At 39.9% G+C, this 20758-nt stretch overlaps 1 protein-coding gene across 1 annotated transcript in view; it reads right to left on the bottom strand.

The window, feature by feature from the left end:
- doc2b (double C2-like domains, beta) overlaps window positions 1-20758 on the bottom strand; it is a 238613-nt gene that overhangs the window by 52446 nt on the left and 165409 nt on the right. Inside the window, exon 4 of the mRNA XM_051937386.1 lies at window positions 4948-5057. Coding sequence (XP_051793346.1) covers window positions 4948-5057 — 110 coding nt within the window. The remainder of the gene's footprint in view (window positions 1-4947; window positions 5058-20758) is intronic.

Genomic DNA, 20758 nt, shown 5'->3' with positions numbered 1-20758 from the left:
CTCTGGCTCCAACGAGCCGGCTCATCAGCGTAATGACGAGCGGCTGTGCTGAGTGCACAGCCAGCGTGAATGAACGATCAGCGCCGTATAAAGCCTGGCTCCATACGCAGCTCGATGCCGGTTCATTACTTCATCCTCCATGCCACTCGTCACTCTGCTTTACCCTGCACTCCGTTCACCGCCTCCTGCACGCCGCTTCCTGGACTCTGACTCCCCTTCGGACTATTTGCCTGTTTCCCTGTACTCGCCACATTATCTCCATCGGCTCCATCCGTTCTGCCCGCTTCCACCTTCAAAACCCTGGACAATCTGTGAGTCTCCCTAACCCCGTAATTTAGTTTTGTTTTATGTCTAGTTTAGCTCCGCCTTCGGGTCCGTCCTTAGTTTAGTTTAGTTTGGTTAGTTTATTTTCTTCCCCCATTGTTTCCCACCTGCCTCCTTATTTAAGAATTTGTCTGTTTTTCCATTAAATTATTATTAATCTCACCCACCTGCCTGTGCCTGCTGCTTGGGTTCTACACCCCAATTCGTGACAGTTGGAACCAGATGAACTGAAGGATAAATTTCAAGAAACCCCAGATTTTTGTTAGGAGATTTAACGTGAAACCACAAAAGCCCATCGTGTCATTGTGACGCAATGCTTATTTTGGATACACGAGCGTTCTAACATGAAAACCGTGATGATTCATCCCCTGCAGGTTATGAATGTCTGCACAAAAATGGTTGTTGAGACCTTTCAGACTGGGAAAAAAACGATGGACTGAGCATGTGACAGACCAACACACTGACTGGTATCACCTGAAATGACCTACACCTGGCCATTACAGCCAATCCATTCCCTGTTTTTGGCCATGACACCTGCTCTTCCTCAATATAGAACAAACCTACGATGAGACTGTCAGGTGATGTAATGCAACTGGTCCTCTGAGGAAGTCCAGCGGCAGGTAGGAGTCCAAACTGTGTAACAAAAACACTGGTTACTGGGATGCTTTCGGGGGAAAACAGCAGACAAAAACAAGCTAAAACCCTCCACTGCACACGGCCCACCATCACTGGGAAACACACTGTAGCTCCCAACATGATTATGCACACGATTGCATAACCTACCTCCAACACTTGATTGCACTTTGGTAAAAATACAGGAGCAAAGAACGGTGAAGTAACGCTTAGATTGCATAAGAGAGTCGTGCTTATAACGGGAAGGTGAAGTTTTGGCTCCAGGTTTTTCTCAGGTGTTGCAGTAAATAAGCGACCAAACAAAAAGTCCTTTCCACCTAAATGTGAGAGCTGTTTGGAAATAAAACACACACAATAGCTTTGCCTGCTCTGGTCAGGAGGCGATCACACGTTCAGGTTGCAGACTCACATCATAATTTGCTGTGAAAATGAATACACGGGATAAATGGGAACATCAGTCACTCCTGGATAAAATGTCTGCCGTCAAATGGAGGCTATAATACAGTAATTTACCTGAGGAGCAGAGAGGACAGCGTACTGTCAAACATCACTACTTCCTGGAAATTGTTTTCTAAACACTTTAAAACAGACCCACAGCAGCTCTCCCTTCTTCTTTTATCCCTTTTTCATTCCTTTCTTTTCACTTTCTTGTCTTTGTTCTCTTCTTTTTGCTTTTTCTTCGCTTACTTTTATTAGGGACCGAGCCAGCGGAGCTGGCGAGTCCCTATTGTATTTGCTCCGTTTCTTCTTCTTCTTCCCCGCACGTTTCACTTAATTTGACCCCCTAAACGTGCATAACTTTTTATGAAATTTGGCAAGCACGTCGGGTCATGTGAAAAATTTGATATTCTGAAAAAACGATCTACAAAAACTCTATAGCGCCACCTAGGGACATGACAAACGGCAACAAACCATAAGGGCAACACAAAAGGCCGCAGCTCTTCGCACAGGAATGCCGTAGAGACATGCAACCACCACTCACGTTTGTCCGCTCGAGCTCTACGAAAACCTGTCCGACCGATTTGAGCTATCTTCAATCTAGGGGGCGCTATAACCCCAAATATGAAAACCCTTACAACATTATCTCCTCCGAAACCGTACAATATTTCGGCTTCATATTTGCACAGATTATAGTGAATATCCAGCCAAACAAAAGTCATCAAAAGAAAAAGGCTAACTTTTCTAGTTTTTGTTTAAAAAGCTGTCAAAGTTTGTCTTCACCTGAAACAATGTTTCGCTTCAATTTCGCCCCCTAAACATGGATGTATTTTGCTGAAATTTGGGACGCAGGTCCGGTCTGCTGAAAATTTCAATATTCTGAAAACAAATTCTGGAAAAACTCTATAGCGCCACCTAGGGACACGAAAACTTGCAAACATCCAAAATAACCTCAGCTCTTCGCGCAGGAATGTCGTACAGACATGCAACCACCACTCATGCGTTTGTCTGCTCGAGCTCTACGAAAACCTGATCGACTGATTTGAGCTATCTTCAATGTAGGGGGCGCTATAACCCAAAATATGAAAACCCTTTAAACAGTATCTCCTCCAAAACCGTACAATATTTCGGCGTCATATTTGCACAGATTATAGTGAATATCCAGCCAAACAAAAGTTATCAAAAGAAAAAGGCTAACTTGTCTAGTTTTTTTTTTATAAGCTGTCAAAGTTTGTCTTCACCTGAAACCATGTTTCGCTTAATTTGACCCCCTAAACGTGCATAATTTTTTATGAAATTTGGCACGCACGTTCCCCCGCTCGAGCTCTATGAAAACCTGTCCGAACGATTTGAGCTATCTTCAATCTGGGGGGCGCTACAACCCAAAATATGAAAACCCTTTAAAGATTATCTCCTCCGAAATCGTACAATATTCTACCAGAGGAACTCCTCTGGCTTTCATCTTCGGTCACGGACGGCACTTGCTTGCCGGCTGCGTGGGGGGCGGGGCGAGGTCCCGCTCAATGCTGCTTGCAGCTTTAATTCCTCTTGTTTTTCTACATCTCTTCCATTCCCTGGGTGATTTTTTTTTATTATTTTAATACATGTTTCCTGCATCCTCTTTTTAAATGTTGCTCCCGTTACATTTTTACTCACTGCAGGTTCACTTTTCACTGCAATATAAAGTCCTGCACCTCTACAGAAACAGCACAACCATGATGAGAAGTAGACAGAACTCATAAAGGTCTTCTGTGCAGGATCACACAGTTATGTCATAACTCATTAAAAAGTTTCTTTGTTTGGTTATTTTACAAAAAAAAAAAAAAGATCTTCCAAGTGCTCACAAGTGTTACAAATATAGGAAAAAAAGGTGACTTTACAAACTTTTAGGATTTTTTACTACTTATACTTATACTATCCTACACTTGTCTCCTCTCTGCTCTGTGTGAACACATCCTGCAGTTCAACCAAAAAAAGTCTGAAATTTTGCTGCCTGATGGCGTTAGTTGAGTGACTCAAGGCTTCTCCATTGCACTTTGGAGCAATTTTTTTGTTGTCTTTTAACAGAATCTGGTTCAGTACATCACAGACAATTAGTTCAAGCCATTCCTTTTGCTTTTGGGTCATTCCAGAACTGGAGGACATTTTATGTCCCACCCATCAAATTCCAAAGAATCCATGTACAAAACACTAAAACAGCAGTTGTTGTGTAAATGTACTTGTCCTAAGACCAAATCTAAAAAAAATAAGAGAATAGAATGTTGGAAAATATTTTCTAAAACACCAAATAAGTCTGGAGTTCCCTCTGAAATGCCATTTTTCTCTTGTTCCAATGCCCCGATGACCAAATTGAATCTCAAATAAAACAGTTGAAATGAAATTTAAATCTCCATTTTTTGGCATTACTTTTTTTTCATTGATGTCTCTTGTAATTGTAGGAACATTTTTTTAAAAATCAACATAATATATTAAATAATAATTATTATGCATGGAGCGTGTATCTTACAACAACCCTGTTAGCAAAACCTTCTAGCTGGTAGAAGAAGAAGAAAACAGTGAATCACATGAAATGATGGAATTAACATCATCAAACAGTTTTCTAAAGAATGAGTAGAGCAAAGCTATGTCCTCTCTTCTATTTTTCATATTTTCATAACATTGTCAACCTTGATTGAATGTCTTGCTCAACCTCATGCAACCTTACTAAGCATACTATCAGGAGAAGACAAATAGTTTTTACTTTTTCTTTACTTTTTTCCATCAGTCAATTTGTCCTCTTGGTCAGCAGTAACAGCTAGCTAAATATCTAGCTTCTACTGCTGAGAAAAAGCTAGCATTAGCGTGGATTAGCAACCCTGTTACTGTGATTAGAGTAGGGTTAGCAAACAACAAATAAAAAACATGAAATAAAAATGGCACTGTTTATGTGTAAGCTGGACCGATCAAGCCTTTCATAGTTCATTATCTATTACTGATGAACATGGAGCAAAATATTGTAAAAGAGACAGGTTAATATTTCAAAAATATTTAAGGCTAAATGTCCTCCAATTCTGGAATGACCCTTTTCCAGTTTCTTTTTTCAATATATTGAGCAATTATGCTGATTTTTGTTAAGTTAACATGCCTTTGAGACACTTTGGAGGGTAAATATACATCAAGGACATCCGTGGAGGCTTCTGGAGGAGCTCAAAGTGCAGAAACACAGATGCATCTGACACTGAAGACTTTTTAAAAAATTGGTACAACATCTAAATGGGGCCCATTTGCGAGTATTTGATTGATTCGACAGGGGATGCTGTTGTGTAAGGCATCATAAGACTGATGAAAAAGAGAAAAATAATTTGTCATGTGACTGCTTCTTGCATCCTGAGGAGTTAAATCATGAAGAATACACTTAAGTGTCAGGAAAAACGCCCATATGCACTCTCATTTTAAGACATTTCTGTCCTCACATTAGTTACCTTTTTGCCACTCCTTCTTTCAAACTCCTTGCCCTTTCTGTCCTACCGCTAACCTCCTTCCACTCCTGGGGAACTATAATTTTGACTTTACCTGAGTGTCTTGCGGACCATATCCTCGTCGGTGATGCCGTAGTAGGTCAGGGTCTCGCTCCAGACAGGGTTGAGTGTGTTGTGCAGGGTCTTGGTTCGGAGTTTATTGGCCTGAAAGACACAGAGATCAAACAGAAGTGAGTATCAGTCATAACTGAATAACTCGAGGCTCCTCCTCCTTGAGCTCATTCTCTCAGGTTTCAGTTCCATTGAAATGCTGCCAGAATCACACCAACATCCTTGAAAACGTACGAAGCCTCTCTGGCCGGGCGAGAATTTGTTAATGCATTGACGTGTGGTGGCAAACACAACAAGCTCATCGCGGCATATTGAACACTGTCAGGAAAGAAATATAAACAGCAGACTGGATTTACATAAAGCGACAGGCGTAATTAAGGCAGTGCAGGGAAAGAATGAAAAACACGGAGTCCGACGTGTTGAACACTGAAGATTGTTACAGCGGCTGTTCTGTCTCCGTCTGATTATGTTTCTGTCAACAATACATTTCTGAGAAAACAATGTTCTCGTTGTACTTGAGCTACAATCTGAAACAACACGGGAACAAAACCTCAAAGACAAAAATACCTCCAGTCACTTATCATTGATACATAAACTGCTGTTCAGAAGTTTGGGGTCACTTAAAAATGTCCTTATTTTTAAAAACAAAAAAGCAGTTGTTTCAAAGAACATTATATTAAATGAATGATAAATCCAGTGTAGACATAGTTAATGTGGTAAATGACTATTCTAGCTGGAAATGGCTGATTTTTATTGGAATATCTACATAGGGGTACAGAGGAACATTTCCAGCAACCATCACTCCTGTGTTCTAATCAGAGGTGGGTAGAGTAGCCAAAAATTGGACTTAAGTAAGAGTAACGTTACTTCAAAATAATATCACTCAAGTAGAAGTAATCATCCAAAAAATTACTCAGGAGTAAAAAAGTATTTGGTGAAAAGACTACTCAAGTACTGAAAGTACTGAGTAACTGATTGAATGTAATGTCCGATTTATTTTTTAGAAATTATGAGCTCAGACAGAAAAAAAAGTAAAATGTGCAAATTCTGGTATTTCCAAATAATAAAATTTTAAAAATACCAAAAATAATAAACATCTTTACAAAATGATGTGCCTTTAAGGCACAAAAACACAAATTTCTAAATCTCAGTTTTTCCACAACATAAAGCTTTCAAACAAATACCTGTAGTAAGGTAACGTTTGTATGTTTGAACAGTGCAAACTACTTCCAGTGAAAAGATATTCTGCATGCTCACAGAGTCTACGACATAGACTGTATGTGAATGCTGTATCCCCTCCGTATCATGCGGACCTATCAAGCCTGACATCACGCTTCACTTCGGCCGTGTTAGTAAACAGAAGACAAATGACAGATATCCATGCTAATGCTATGCTAATGATTGGACTCCGAAGCAAGATCAAATTTCTCGAAAACGCCTCCGTTTTTTCATTCCCTGTCTGCTGCGTGTGAAGAGTTTGTGCTGCTACGCTGCTAATGTGACCGCAGGGCGACGTCTGGTGAAATGAAGTCATGTGATTATTGTTGTGTCAGCTGATTGGTGAAACACAGTCATGTGGTAGATCCGCTGAGGGCGTATCTCTGGCAAAATAAAGCAGATCTAATGTGGTCAATAAAAAGGAACGAGTGGAGTGTCGCCCGGTCTAACGGAGTAAGAGTAGCGTTTCTTCATCATAAATCTACTCCAGTAAAAGTAAAAAGTATGGCAGAGAAAAACTACTCTTAGAAGTACATTTTTTTTCAAAAAAATTACTTAAGTAAATGTAACGGAGTAAATGTAACTCATTACTACCCACCTCTGGTTCTAATGCTACATTGTGTTAGCTAATGCTGTTGAAAGGCTCATTGATGATTAGAAAATCCTTGTGCAGTTATGTTAGCACATGAATAAAAGTGTTAGCTTACATGGAAAACATGAAATTACCCGGGTGACCCCGAACTTTTGAACAGTAGTGTATATCTGCAATATGACAGGAAGGAAAACATCTCTCCATAAAAAGAAGTTTAAATGAAAGGATCATTTTAGTTCAGGGGCCACATACAGATCCAATTTTTTTTATCTCAAGTGGGTAAGAGCAGTAAAATCCCAGCATAATTACCTATAAGTAACTAATTTTTCCCTTCGTTTTAGGGGAAACGGTCTAACTGTCAATAAACTGTCTTGATCAAAACATTATAACAACCTGAAAGGTTTACTCCCTGAATAATTACTTTGAATATTAAAGCCACTAAATAAAGGAAAATGCAGTTACTTTCCTTTCTAGAATGAGATGAGAAGTCTGATTCAGCTTCAATGTGTGTGCATGGAGTCAAGATATGGTTAGCTTAGCTTAGCTTAACTTAGCATAAAGTCAGATGGAAACAGCAAACCCAACGTGTCTCAGGTTTGCTGTCTCAGGATGTCTGATTTCTAGAAAAGCTACCACTTTGTTGCAGTATGTGGGGCGAAAGCACAGGCTTACAGATCTATGTTGGATGAAGAATCAGCCGCAGCATGTAGCTCACAGTGAGACCACACAAAAATGAATTGTTGATTATGATACTAGAGCATAATACTGCATTTTCTGAGGAAGTCATGTTCCTCTAATACTGAGTAAATACTTATCTGTCGCCCCGATATACAGTAGAAAAGCTGTTAGTTGAATATGGTGAGACAACAAGCTTAGCCACACATGCCTTCAGTCTACAGTGCTTAAATAAATGAAATTCCAGTTCACACAACTGTTTGTCGCAATTCTTAACTTTTAACATTATGGTGCTGTGGATTTTACAAAAATTCCTCAAAAAAAAAACTATTAATCCCCTTTTATCACACTCAGAAAAAAGCAAAATGCAGACCAGTTGAGCGTATGACAGAAGAAAATGTGATGTCTAAAGTCAATTTTTCTGATATATAAATATTAAGACAAGCAACATTAAAAAAAGTTTCAGATTTTAAATAAAAAATACATCAAAAGAAGACCAACAATGAAATAAAGAGCCCTAAAGCAGAACTGCACCAGTTTTACACATCAAAATCTGTTTGTGTGTCTCGGGGAAATATGTGAAGACTTTGTAAAAAGCCTTTTTGTGGCTCCAGTGGGAGTGTGTGAAGTCTGATAAACACCCTCGAGGGAAGTCACTGAAGACAAGTCGGCACGTTAACGCACAGAAATCTGTGGCCAAACTGTTGTTAGTCCAGTTGCATTGTGGGTAAACACTGTGACACAAAAGAACAAGGGTACTTGATATTGCTTTAGATTTAACAAAAGTAGCTTCTGTAATTAACGTTTTTCTGACAGATGACGGTGTGTTGGTTGTAGTGATGAACTTGCAGAGATTTGTTCAGTTTTGTGGTGAGTCATAGCAAGTTTCAGCAAATTTTCAGCTTCATTACTGCTGTTTTCGATGGAGAAGACCAAAAACAGAGATAAAAGGAGAGCAAATATTGAATTTACAGCTGTCCAGATGGTCACAAACATGATTCCAGCCCAATGCTATTGTTGTGTTGGTAGAGAATATATAAGTATGCAACCATTTGTGAACAAGTTTGCTATATTTCTACAAATCTTGATGCCCCAGAATGACCAAAAAAAAATCAGTTACTGCAGGCATGAACACCAAATAAGCTCCTTTGAGTGTATTTAAAGTACACAACCAGTTAAGAGTCTTCAGTTGTAAGAAATAATTTGTGGTTTTCTTTTTCTAGGAGGGAGTTCAAACCTGTTAAGATCACTGAAATGAGCATTTAAAATGATAATACTACTATGGCTAATAGACTCATACTGCGCTGTATAAGATCTTTGATGTGCATATCAGACAAATAGGCAATGAAAGGCAAGTTTCAGCAAATTTTCAGCTCCATTGCTGCTGTTTTCAATGGAGGAGACCAAAAACAGAGCAAAAAGGAGAGCAAATACTGGAATTACAGCGTCCAGGCAGTCATATGACTCCAAACCAATGCTAATGTTGTGTTGGTACTAGATATGTAAATAAGCAATGATTTGTGAACAAGTTTCCTTTATTTTTACAAATCTTGATGCCTAAGATTGACCAAAAAGTCAGTTATTGCAGGCATGAAGCTCCGTCAGGTGTCCTTCACTACACAACCAGTTAAGAGTCTTCAGTTGTAAGGAATAAATTGTGGTTTCCTTCTCTAGGAGGGAGTTCAAACTTGCTAAGATCACTGAAATGAGGATTAAAAATGATAATACTACTAACACTAATAGATGCATACTACACTGTATAAGATCTTTGATGTGCATATCAGACAAACAGGCAGAGAGAGGCTTGATTACCAAGAATTGCATCAATATCGACATCACATTTTCACTCACATATTTCTGTCACATTGGCATTCATTGCAATTTAGCGAGGTGATGAAAATGACTGTGACAACCGACACGGTTTTTATCAGTGGAATACTGTGTGGGGAAATCCTGGCAGCACGAAGGTGACAACATGAGGATGAAGACGTCGTGTTACGAGCCATGGGTGAGGACATGTGATTTTGTTGAATTTAATCAATTAGCCGGCGCCATTATTTGCAAGTCTGATGACAGGGTTCCATGTAACAAGGCTCTCGCTGATTGTTTCTGCCTCAATCAGCGGTTGATTCCCACAGGAAGATTGTTAAACACACACACACGCACACGCACACGCACACGCACACATTCACTCTGAGTGTTCAAAACAATGTTTTTTTAAGGCCGCTAATCACATTCTGCATAAAAACGCGAGTACAATATTTTTATTTTATAATTTCATGGAATTATTAAATGTGAATCTGGCAGGCTTTCTCCTAATTATTCATCTCTTACCAGGGGTGAAAGTAGTTTTAAGTTCTTGCTGGAACTATTACCATTATGTCCGTCGATGCTAACCGTTGTAAATCCATCCATCCATCCATTCTCTACACCGCTTTATCCTCACTAGGGTCGCGGGGGGTGCTGGAGTCTATCCCAGCTGACTCGGGTGAAGGCAAGGGACACTCTGGACAGGTCGCCAGTCTGTCACAGGGCTACATATACAGACACACAATCACACTCACATTCACACCTACGGGCAATTTAGAGTAACCAATTACCCTCAGCATATTTTTGGACTGTGGGAGGAAGCTGGAGTACCCGGAGAAAACCCACGCATGCACAGGGAGAACATGCAAACTCCATGCAGAAAGATCCCAGGCTGGGATTTGAACCAGGGATCTTCTTGCTGCAAGGCGAAAGTGCTAACCACTAGCCCACTGTGCAGCCCTCCGTTGTAAATCCTGTTGAAAGTTTTTCAGCCAATCACAAGAACGTGTGGAATTTCAGGTGTAATTTATTGCTCGCCCCGTCCCGGCGCGAGCGGCGCTTATTGACGTCTATTGACTAGTTGTGGAAAATGTCCCAGTGCAATAAATCAAGCGCACCTATTTGCTATTGGCTGCTACTGGCCATAACAATCGCTGTGTTACAGAAGTAGACACGCATGCGCACTCACGTACTGCTGAGTGAACTCCGGTCGATAGCAGGCAGCCGGGCGGCATACCCATAGATACCGGTGGAAGAGCGGCGTACCGCCACCGGAGCTTTTCTTGGAACTGCGTTCCGCCCCCAGATCTTTTGCCGGTACGCAGTTTCGGACCGTTCCGGCTTACTTTCACCCCTGTCTCTTACCTCCTTTCTTTCTGTCCTAAATTATAAAGTGTTGTCAGGTTTATTTAAAACCCTATTAAATGTGTTGCATCAGGCTGAACATGGAGGTGTCGTAAGACTTGGTTAACATGTGTGTTGAGTAATTCTAATGTTTTGTCTGACTCACTGAGTCTCCTCGTTATAAGACAAAAATGCCAGTAGATGACCAGTATTATGATTTATTCATTCAGTTGCTAAAAATCAAGGCTGCAGCCAAGACTTTAGAAATACTAAGCCCATAATTCAACTGTCTAGTAAGCCTATTTTATGACTTTTGTCTCTTTATACTCAAATATATGTTAGTACTAGTTCCAGAGCTTTACATCACTGCCCACAGTTCTTATTTGTGCAGTTATCGTTGGAATGCAGTTGTTGCAGCTTCACAGTTTGTTGTAGGTTGACTTATTTACATTTTAATATCTAGAAGGAGTTTAGATTTTTAAGAGCTTTTATCAAACAGCTTTGCACGGTGAGGAATGAGGACTGAAATTCAGACGGCATTTAGCTTTAATTAAAAAGTTTGCTGTGGTGGGATGAGACACAAATGGAAGGTGGAAAGAATCCAGGTGGTGAGGGGAACAGTTCAAACAGAGAAATTCAAATATAGCGAGGCAAAAAAATAAAAATAAAACTCCAGACCTAACAAACAAAAGTAGAAGCACGTGTGCAGGAGAAGAGATGCAGGATGCACGAGATTGGAAACAGACAAAAAAAAATGGAAAAGCACAATGACTAAATACACAGTGGAGGTCAAAGTAAGCAGTAGCAGTTTACGTCCATACCAATACATTTTAATTTGAAAGCAGTGTTTTTGAATAAAAAGGATCTCCATTGTGTTCTGGAGTAAACATGAGGCTCAGCCTTGATCGTTTTGATTGTATTTACCTGGAAAATGCAGTTTTATTAGCCTTGTTCTCAAACTACAAGGTTCAAACAGTGTTTAAGCTTCAGAAACATTTGTCCAGAAAAACTGATTTAACAAAGTCTTGTGTTTTTGTTCATTGGTATGCTGCAGTTTCAAAGTAAAATACTCAGCTATGATACCGACTGCTTATTTTGGATTAAAAAAACATAAAAATCTAAAATATACATAGGAAACACCACATGGACTCATTAATGAGGTAAAAATTTAGATTTTATACTAGAAAATGTGTGTATTTTGAAGGTTGAATGTTTCTGTTTCAGTCCCATCTATGACCTAGTATACCACCCCAATCATACAAACTGAGGTATTTACTGTATGGGCATGTAAAATCAGAACTGCACAAGCTAACCTGGTGAAAATCAAACCATTTTTCCTTTTTAAAGGTAGAAAACACTGACATAGCACATAAGATATTGTGCTTGTAATGCAAATCTCCATGAATAAGTCGGTCAGTGATATTCTATCTGTCCATGTGGGTACGTCATCACTGTTTCCATCCACTGTGTGAAGGTCAAGGTGCTCTAACTGTTTCTCGGGGTCACCTTGATTATTTTACACGCCGCTCTTGGGAGTTGCTAAGTGGATTGTTGGCGGGACCATAAAAAGCAGATGAAGTGGTCACATGAATTTCAATGCGATCAGAGGTGTCGATAAATCCAACAGGTGGACGCAAAGGTATGATTCAATTAAAGGGTTGCAAAGCTTTAAAAGGTCCTTTAAATTACAGAACGTCAGAGTGAGAATGCTGCAGGTGGAGATAAACGAAAGCAGCCAATTAGACGGAGAACGAGTGAATCTGCAGCAGAGGTGGGGTTTTAATCTCTTCTACAGGTGCAATCGTCATGGAATAAAATAATTCACCTCCGCCAGCTGCTCACAGATGGACGACGCTGCTACAAATGAGCAACTGGAGTCGCAACCATTTCGGCCGCAGAGGCTAAAAAGGCTTTGCTCTCCAGCCAGTCGTTTGTTTTTGCATTCACTTCTGCACCCCTGGTTGAGTTTAAAAAGAAAGACAGGCGACAAAACTGAAGCACAGACAGTTTTAATACAGCTCAGTAACCTTTAATTTAACCAGCCGCAAACTACTGGATTAAAACTGTGACACCTGCAGCTTTTTATTACCATCTGCGTTGTTCACAAGTCAAGCAAAAAATCATCTGTTCTGCCTGAAATTCTTTGTTCTTTTTGGCACATGTCATTCTACCTGTGATCACATACAGTACAACAGCAGATACACGAGAATAATGTATGTTTTCACCACCAGCACACCAGAAAAGGGTCATTCCAGTTGTTGCAGATGAGATGTTCTCCTTATTTTTAGTAGTTTATTTAGGCGAGGCTTGTAAAACACCTTGTAGCGCAACTTGAAAGCATCTTATTCAACTTATTTCTTGTATGTTGTCTGCCAACTTTTCATACGAATTTAGAAAATATCTAGAATTAGTGAGGTAATTATTAATTGTGCAACTCTATCTCTGCAGAATGACGTTTTGCACCTACAGCCATGGCCATAAGTTTGGACACAAGTACCATGATGCTTGTGAATCTTAGAAAATACCACAAAATTGTCACTTACAATATAGTACACAACTCCTGAGAACTATATTAAGTTTCATATTTAAAATAAACATCAAAAGAGTTTGGTGTCATTTTGTTCTTCTTACCAAATTGTTGTGAAAGTACTGCATTTTTTTGTTATTTTCTTCTAATATTATGTTTTGGGAACAAAGTTGTTCCAATTGTTGGAATTTATTGATAATATTATATCCCTTGTTGATTTGTTGACTAATTAAACTGGTGCTGTCAAAAAATATTAGTTATGTTCTGTAATAGACATCAAAACAGACATAGGAAGTCATGCTGTGTCCAAACTTATGGCCATGGCTGTACAAGGTGCTGCCAATGTTGAAGGGTAAAGCCTATATTGGATATCTGTTTAAAAGCCCCTGGAAATCTTCTATCATGTTGCTGACTAGTTGTATGGACATTTGGGCCCAGTTTCGCAATCAGGGCTTAAATAAAACCAGGACTAATCAGGTGTAAGTTAATTCACACTAATCCAGTTGCTTTCTGAGATGTTATTTATCCACACATTAACTAAAATTAACTGAAAATGTGATTCACAATTTGGGAAAAGTGTGTTGGAATCAAACAAAAAAATGGAGGGAATTATTCTTTTATGTTTGTGTCCAAAAGTGTTCGAAATGCGTCTCTTACTAGGACATTGGTAAATGAAGTAAACACTTTAGTAAGGCTAAATGCTAAAGCATGTATTCTAGTCATTAGACAGTTTATGTTCAGTTTTTGGGGCTTCGCTTTTCTTCAGAGTCTCATGTGCCTGTTTTTGTGCAAGCAAAAGGTTCTTACCTGCCTGAAAAGCCTCATTTGAAGTCCAGACTGTTCTCCTGTTACTTATTAACCCTAACCCATGTAATATATTGACATAACGCCGAACTAGCAGCTGGTCTGACGAGACTGTTCTCCTTGAAAAAAACAACCGCATAGGTCGTCTGTACACGCTCGTATTACGACCAAGTGTTACGTTTTGAAGTTAAGCGACCTCTAGCGGTTGAGTAAATATCGACACTCCGGTGTCTCAGCTGAAACGTCACCATGAACAAACTTTGACCTAACACTAACCCTAACCCTAACCCTAACCCTAAACCCGTCTTGCGAAATTGAGGATAAAGCCATTTGGCGAGGGAAAAGCCGTTTCGCGAATTAAATCCCGTAATGCCTTCCTGTCCCCCATAGGGGCGCTAGCCTAAATACGCTCTCATGGGTCGTATTCAGGGGCACGTTACATACGACCTGTGCGGTCGTATGAGTTTGAGGGCTTGTTGGTCTGACCCTTAAACAAGAGCTATAGCTACATGCTAACAGAGTTACCTGGCCTTTGTTAGACCAACTGACCAATCAGAGCAGACCGGTCTTAAAGACACAGTAGTGCCTTAGACAGAAGATGAGAAAATATTCTGCAAAAATGTACAGTATGAGAAAAACAATGTGTTTTTTGAACACTATAGAACATAAATATATTCTAGTTAATGCCAAAAATAAAATTATGAACTCATAAATATGCAGAATATGAGACCTTTAAGACTTTTGCAAAGACACCTAGGAATTCCCTCAAGTCTTCAGAGTACGACAGTTTTTCATTGTTATGGGAACTTGGTTTTGTTGTCTTTTTTGCATGTAAGGCTGTCTTGTATACTGAACCGCATAACGTGACAGAAAATTCCCATTTTATATGCAGTTGAAGTCATTTCTCACAGCCAAGATATTGTAAAACTTGTCAGCTTATTTAAATAACTGAACAGTTTCCCCACTAAATTTCACTAAACACTAAACTTCTAACAACTAATGTTAAAGCTCGCATCAGTCCATAATTCAGAGGTGAACACGTGCATGAAGCTGAGCTGTTCAAATGCTGTTTTACTATAAACTCAGCAGCGTCCCACCTTGTGGCTGTGAGCAGTTACACTTACTAACGGGTGTTAGGTCCAGCTGACAGACAGCTCATCACTGTGAAGAGTCAGTGCTGCTGGACAAATAACATAATAACCAGACGTGGCTTACAAAAATCAGTGTCTTTGTGACTCAACCTTGTGTTTTGTGTTTGGATTAATGGTCTGGGCCACAAAACTATTTGTGTTCTGTTCTGAGAAGACATGGAGTTCATTTATAAAAAGAAATAAGAAGTATTTTTTGTATTTCCGCAAGTGAATTTGTCTTCACAATCTAATTTTTGCTCTCATTTCTCATTTTAGTGCTTTCATTGTGGCAAATAAACAGTTCGGTCTAGCTTCCTGAACTGATTTCTGAAACAAAGGTTTAGAAAAACAATCAAGTTCTCATTTCATCAGCCTCCTAATGAGAAACTCCTGACTGTATCATCATGTCTTCAATTCCGTGTGCGTTCTTAAATATATTCAAATATTTGTTGCACCTACTGAATGCCAGGTTTGTCAACTGCACCACTTTATCACTTTCACATCACCATATTACAGTATTCAATTCCTGTCAGCTCTTGACAGTCTAATCGGGAATAATTGCAGGTGTTTCATTGTGTTTGATTGTGGCCTCGGAGGAGATGAAGCTGCGATCTGGCTTTGCAGCAGAGCGTGAAACTTCACTTCTGATTAGAGTGCAAGCAGAACTTATGACCTTTTTAGTGGCTCATAATGAGGCTCTGAGACCGAGCCTAATGATTATTTTGAGAACAAGCTGAGAGAATATCTGAGCGGGGAGAGAGAAGACGTCGCGTTATGCTGGCAGGAATATTCAGAGGCTTCTGTGAGGCCTCCAGCCGAGACACGAGACAAATCCGAGGGGCTGCATGTCCTCATGGAGAGTTTAATTTGACTTACCAGTCAAATAATCCACGACACGTCATATAAATTCCTGCCACTAAGCTGAAAGCAGCTGGATAGTTGACATTAACAGTGATAGCCAACCACAGCAGGACGCATGAAGAATGAAGAACTTCTTACGTAAACTCAAACCAATCAGCGGAAACGGATACAACACCAGCCCTGCTGCGAGAGCTAGACGTTTGTCAGACCCTAAAAATAATTGCCTACTGTTGAAGTACATTTAAATCAGCTTAGAAGCTGCATTTTGGGGATGCGAGCGCTGACTCTGATGCCGTGATGTCCATTCATTGGAGATGCACTGGACCACTTAATCAGCAGGAAGGAGAGCAGATGGCAGGAGGAGCGAGCCAAAGATAATATAAAGTAAGCATCCTGACCTCTTTCAGCATTCTGAAGAAATGGTAATTCATTTGTTGTGTGTTTGTGATATTGCTGGCAGGTCTTTTACAAAAAACAGTCCAGCTTCCGCTGGAAACGTCTTCATGTTGCTCTAATTTTAAGAGCCAACATTCAGTAAAGGAGCAGGAGGTGGAGAGTCTCTAATGAAGGAGTCAGGAAATGCTGGATGAGAGAGTTTCAGGTCATACAGGATGATTCCGGTTGATTTCACATTAACTTTAAAGTCAACTTTGCAGACTCTGGTTTGGATAAATGTAATCGAACATCCAGCTGAAATGAGTTTCCAGAAAGTGCAGATGACTCTGCAGGAAAATTCAAGAAAATGAAATTTAAAAAGTGCCAAAAAAAAAGAGCAGAACTAACAGTAAAATTGCATGCTCCATTAATTTGCGTTTTCTCTTTTGCAATGACTCTCCCCCCCCCCAAGTTTCTTCACTTCAGTTTTTAAATTCTGACTTTATAGTTTCCTGTAGTGGCTGTTACAGTGCCATCCTCCCATTAAGACAGTTCCTACTGGAGGAGCATGTATGTAGAAATAAAATATAACAAACAGTAAGACTTTCTATCTCTTGGAACCAGCAATCCCAGTACAAGGTAAGATTCTTCATTTCTTCTTCATTATTGTGATGTTTTACTATTACCTTTAAGAGTTTAAGTAGAAGGTAACTGGATTTCTCTCTTTTTTTATTCTTGAAGGCCTCTTATCTTTCTTCAGCTGAAGTTCTCAGGATTACCATGACCTGAATGACCGAGAATCTACACAGATGTAATACTAGTGATGTTCAGGGACGGCTGGTATAAATGGGCTAACAGGGCTAAGCCCTCCCAGGCCAACACAAAAAAGATGAGAAAATTATTTTTTAAATAACTTACAGCAGATTGTTTTAAGTTTAGGTGAAACCGAAGGTAGCAACAGCACCAATCAGTTAAAAGAAAAACATAGAATATCTCTAAATGGGCTTATTTTTTACAGCTCCAGCAGATACAGTCCACTTTCATTCATTTCGTTCTTATAAGTGATTGACAGGTGTCATGTCCCGCCCCCGTAATTTACTGATCATTTGGGCTAACTTCAGTCAGCCCACAGGCCTTGACTTTGACCAAGAGCAGTGAGCTGACGCAGCGGTGCTGCTATTATATGCATGTCCATTTTCCTCAATGTCTTTGGAGGAAAAGCTGGAAGTTAAGAGACTGGGATCACATCGGCCGTCGATGTGAGCTTCTTTTCAAATAAGGTAGGCCCATGTTAACCTGTTAAAGGACTGTGACACCTTGTTTTTGCTGAGGTCATCTGTTGTACTGAAGGTGTGTTTTGCACTACATGTCACCAAACAGTTGTAATAAGACAGGTGCAACAGGCTATCTGTGGGCAGTCATTGCAGTTGGAACACGTTTTGTAGTGGTGTGTGTGTGTGTGAGAGAGAGAGAGAGAGAGTGAGTGAGAGAGAGTGTTGATGTAGAGCACTAAAAAAGTATAGTGTACCTGTAATTGATGTAACTGTGTGTATCATAGGTGATGTTGCTTTTGCAGCTGAGTTAACCATTTAATTGGTATTATGCATTTGTTAGGCCACCCAACAAATTTCACCACCAGCCGCCACTGGTGATGTTACATGACTCTAAGCTAAGCTAAAGATAACATACTGCTAATCTGAGAAAACAATCTTTATAAAATTAAATAAAACAAATCAAACTGAATAAAAATAAAATGAATGCCAGAAAAAAAGAGCTCAGGGACAGAATTAAGAGTAAAATTGATGCTCCATTTGATCGCCCTTTTCTCATTACGTTTTCTCTTTTATAATAACTCTTTTTCCAGGTTTCTCTGCTTCATACAATAAATTCTCTTTCCTGTAGTGGATGTTACAGTACTGTCCTGCCATTAAGACAGTTACTACTGGAGGAACATATATGCTTGACTCTATCTGAAGAAACAACCTATGGACACCTCTGAATAATTTTCGCTCATATAGTCTGTATGGATTAGGACAATAGCAGGCAGTTTTCAGGGTATTTGCATGTTAAAGTGTATTTTATAAACTGCATATATGCTCCATTTCATATCCTATAGACTGTTTATAGTGTTCATACTGCATATGTCTCATAGCATTAATACCATTTACACCAAGGGTGTCAGACTGCAAATAATAAGAAAGGAGAAAAACATGAATTCCTATTACCTCCAGCACTACCTGTAGGCACCAAGGTCCTATCAGACTTGCACTTGTTTTATAGCACTTATCCAGGTTGTATTCTCCTGACTAGGTCCTCGCTTGTGTCGTATCTACTCTCAGATGTATGTCGCTTTGGATAAAAGCATCTGCTAAACTCATTTTAGTTCAGGGGCCACATAAAGGGACCTATAAATAAGGACAACTCCACATTTTTCCCTTTGTTTTTGTTTTAAAAAGTACATTCTGAAAATGTTCAGATTTATCAGACTATCTTTTTTCAAAACATCATGAACAACCTGAAAATTCTTAATGCAAGTGCAATTTCAAAGCAAAGTAGAAAATACGAAACAATCAGAAGCCATACCGAACACTACTACTACTACTATACAACAATGGAAAGTTGCTGAAGCAACTATTAGAATCCAAATATAATGCTACTTGAAGTAACTACTAACCTGGCTCAGGACTAAGGACTTAGCTGACAGAGGATTGAGTGGGGAACAGGAGACGTGGCTGACAGGTGCAGAAGTAAACAATGGCGTGGCGTGGAGTGGAGCAGAAGACGATGTGGGTTGGCATGTGGTGGCCAGAACCAGGTGAGGAGTGTTTGGTCTGAGACGAGGATGGATCCCAGGAGTGGAGTGGAAACAGACCAGTGAGGCTTGAAGTTGGTGGAACGGAGAATGGCTTGAGCAGGTGAGATTCCAGGTGTTGCTTTGTTCATGGTCAGGCATCAAGTGATGACTGAGGTCTGCTTCTATGGTCTGAGGAGTAGATTGGTTGAACTGCTCCCCCCTGCTCGCTCCGGATCAGCTGATTGCCGGTGCAGCACACCTGCCGCCTCCTGCTCCAGCTGCACCTGCTGATTAATCTCAGGAAGGGAGGGGGAGAGTACTGCCCCTATCTGGAGCCCGTTACCGCAGACGTGACATTTTGCTTATTGAAAAGTTGTCACACAGTTTGGATTGGACCCTCTGGTGGGCTGCTTTTGGCCCGTGGGCCATATGTTTGACACCCATGGTCACACTGTCTGTTCTGTTCACACTACTTATACTTTCCATACTGCTTACTGTTTATACTGCTCATACCACTATTTATCTCTACTTGTAAATTTAGTTGATCTGATTCATATCGTATATTCATATACTGGTGTGTTCATAGCGTCTATCCATGCTATTAATTCTGTTTATACTGTAACGTACTGTATACATCGCACTGTAAAACGCACTTTACTGCTGCTACTGATGCTGGACTGCATTTCCTTGTCCTTACTACTTTCACTCTATGAAATGGCAATAAAGTCGGATCTAATCAGTGTGCTGTTTTTGGATAATGAGCAGGTCACCAGTCCGAAGACTTTTATTTTATCTCCACTGCATTGTACCAAATTAGGCAAATACACTGTCATTTTAGAACACCTGGAAGTTCAGTCACTGCTTGTAAAGAAACATATGCAGCATAACACCTGCATGAAGTAAAGAACACGTTAGTGAGTGAGCGTCAGAGGTGCTGGTGGGTTTTTTCTACGTCGGATGGATGTTTTGACAGAATAATGACGTCTGATTTGATCATCTACAACAGTAAATTAACAGTAATAAAAAAGCACTAAGCCTGCTAAACATCATATTTGATATTGCGAAGGCCACAGCAAGAATCTTGTAGGAAATCAAATAAAGTGATGAATCACACTGACGTAGTTATGTGTCATTCACTGACAAAGGAGTATTTTTACCCTGAAGCCACCACAGTTTGTATACATGGTGCTTCTTTGAACAACTTCCTCCATGTTTATCTCTGCACAGTGGAGAGTTTACAGATATTTACAGGAGACAGGCAGTCATAACCGGAAATTTTACAACAAACAGACGCACTCCAGTAAAAACACCCTGATTCTGCAGTGATTTGATCATCCTCGGGGTGTGATGAACATACACAGTAATCTGGACACTGGTTGGTGAAATATCTGGCTCTGGACCAAACCTGTTGGGTGGATATTATCACAGATGAGTTCTACAGTTGGCAGATTTCTCCTTTAACTCGAGTGATCACAGAGGAGTGGTCCAATTCAAACCAGCAGCAGGCAGATTTGTTTTTTGGGCCTGTTCCATGCGTTGGAGGACAATCATTAAATTACTGTTTCATTGCAGGCTTTCTCGCTTTCTGAGTGGCTATTTCCAGACTTTAATAACTACAATTCCATCTTTATTTTCCTGCTAATTAATCCGTCTTTAAATTTCAGG

The sequence above is a fragment of the Acanthochromis polyacanthus genome, chromosome 17 (assembly GCF_021347895.1).
Source record: "Acanthochromis polyacanthus isolate Apoly-LR-REF ecotype Palm Island chromosome 17, KAUST_Apoly_ChrSc, whole genome shotgun sequence".
NCBI lineage: Eukaryota > Metazoa > Chordata > Actinopteri > Pomacentridae > Acanthochromis > Acanthochromis polyacanthus.
The sequence above is the reverse complement of the archived record's forward strand: the minus strand, read 5'-3'. Positions and strand labels throughout refer to the sequence as shown.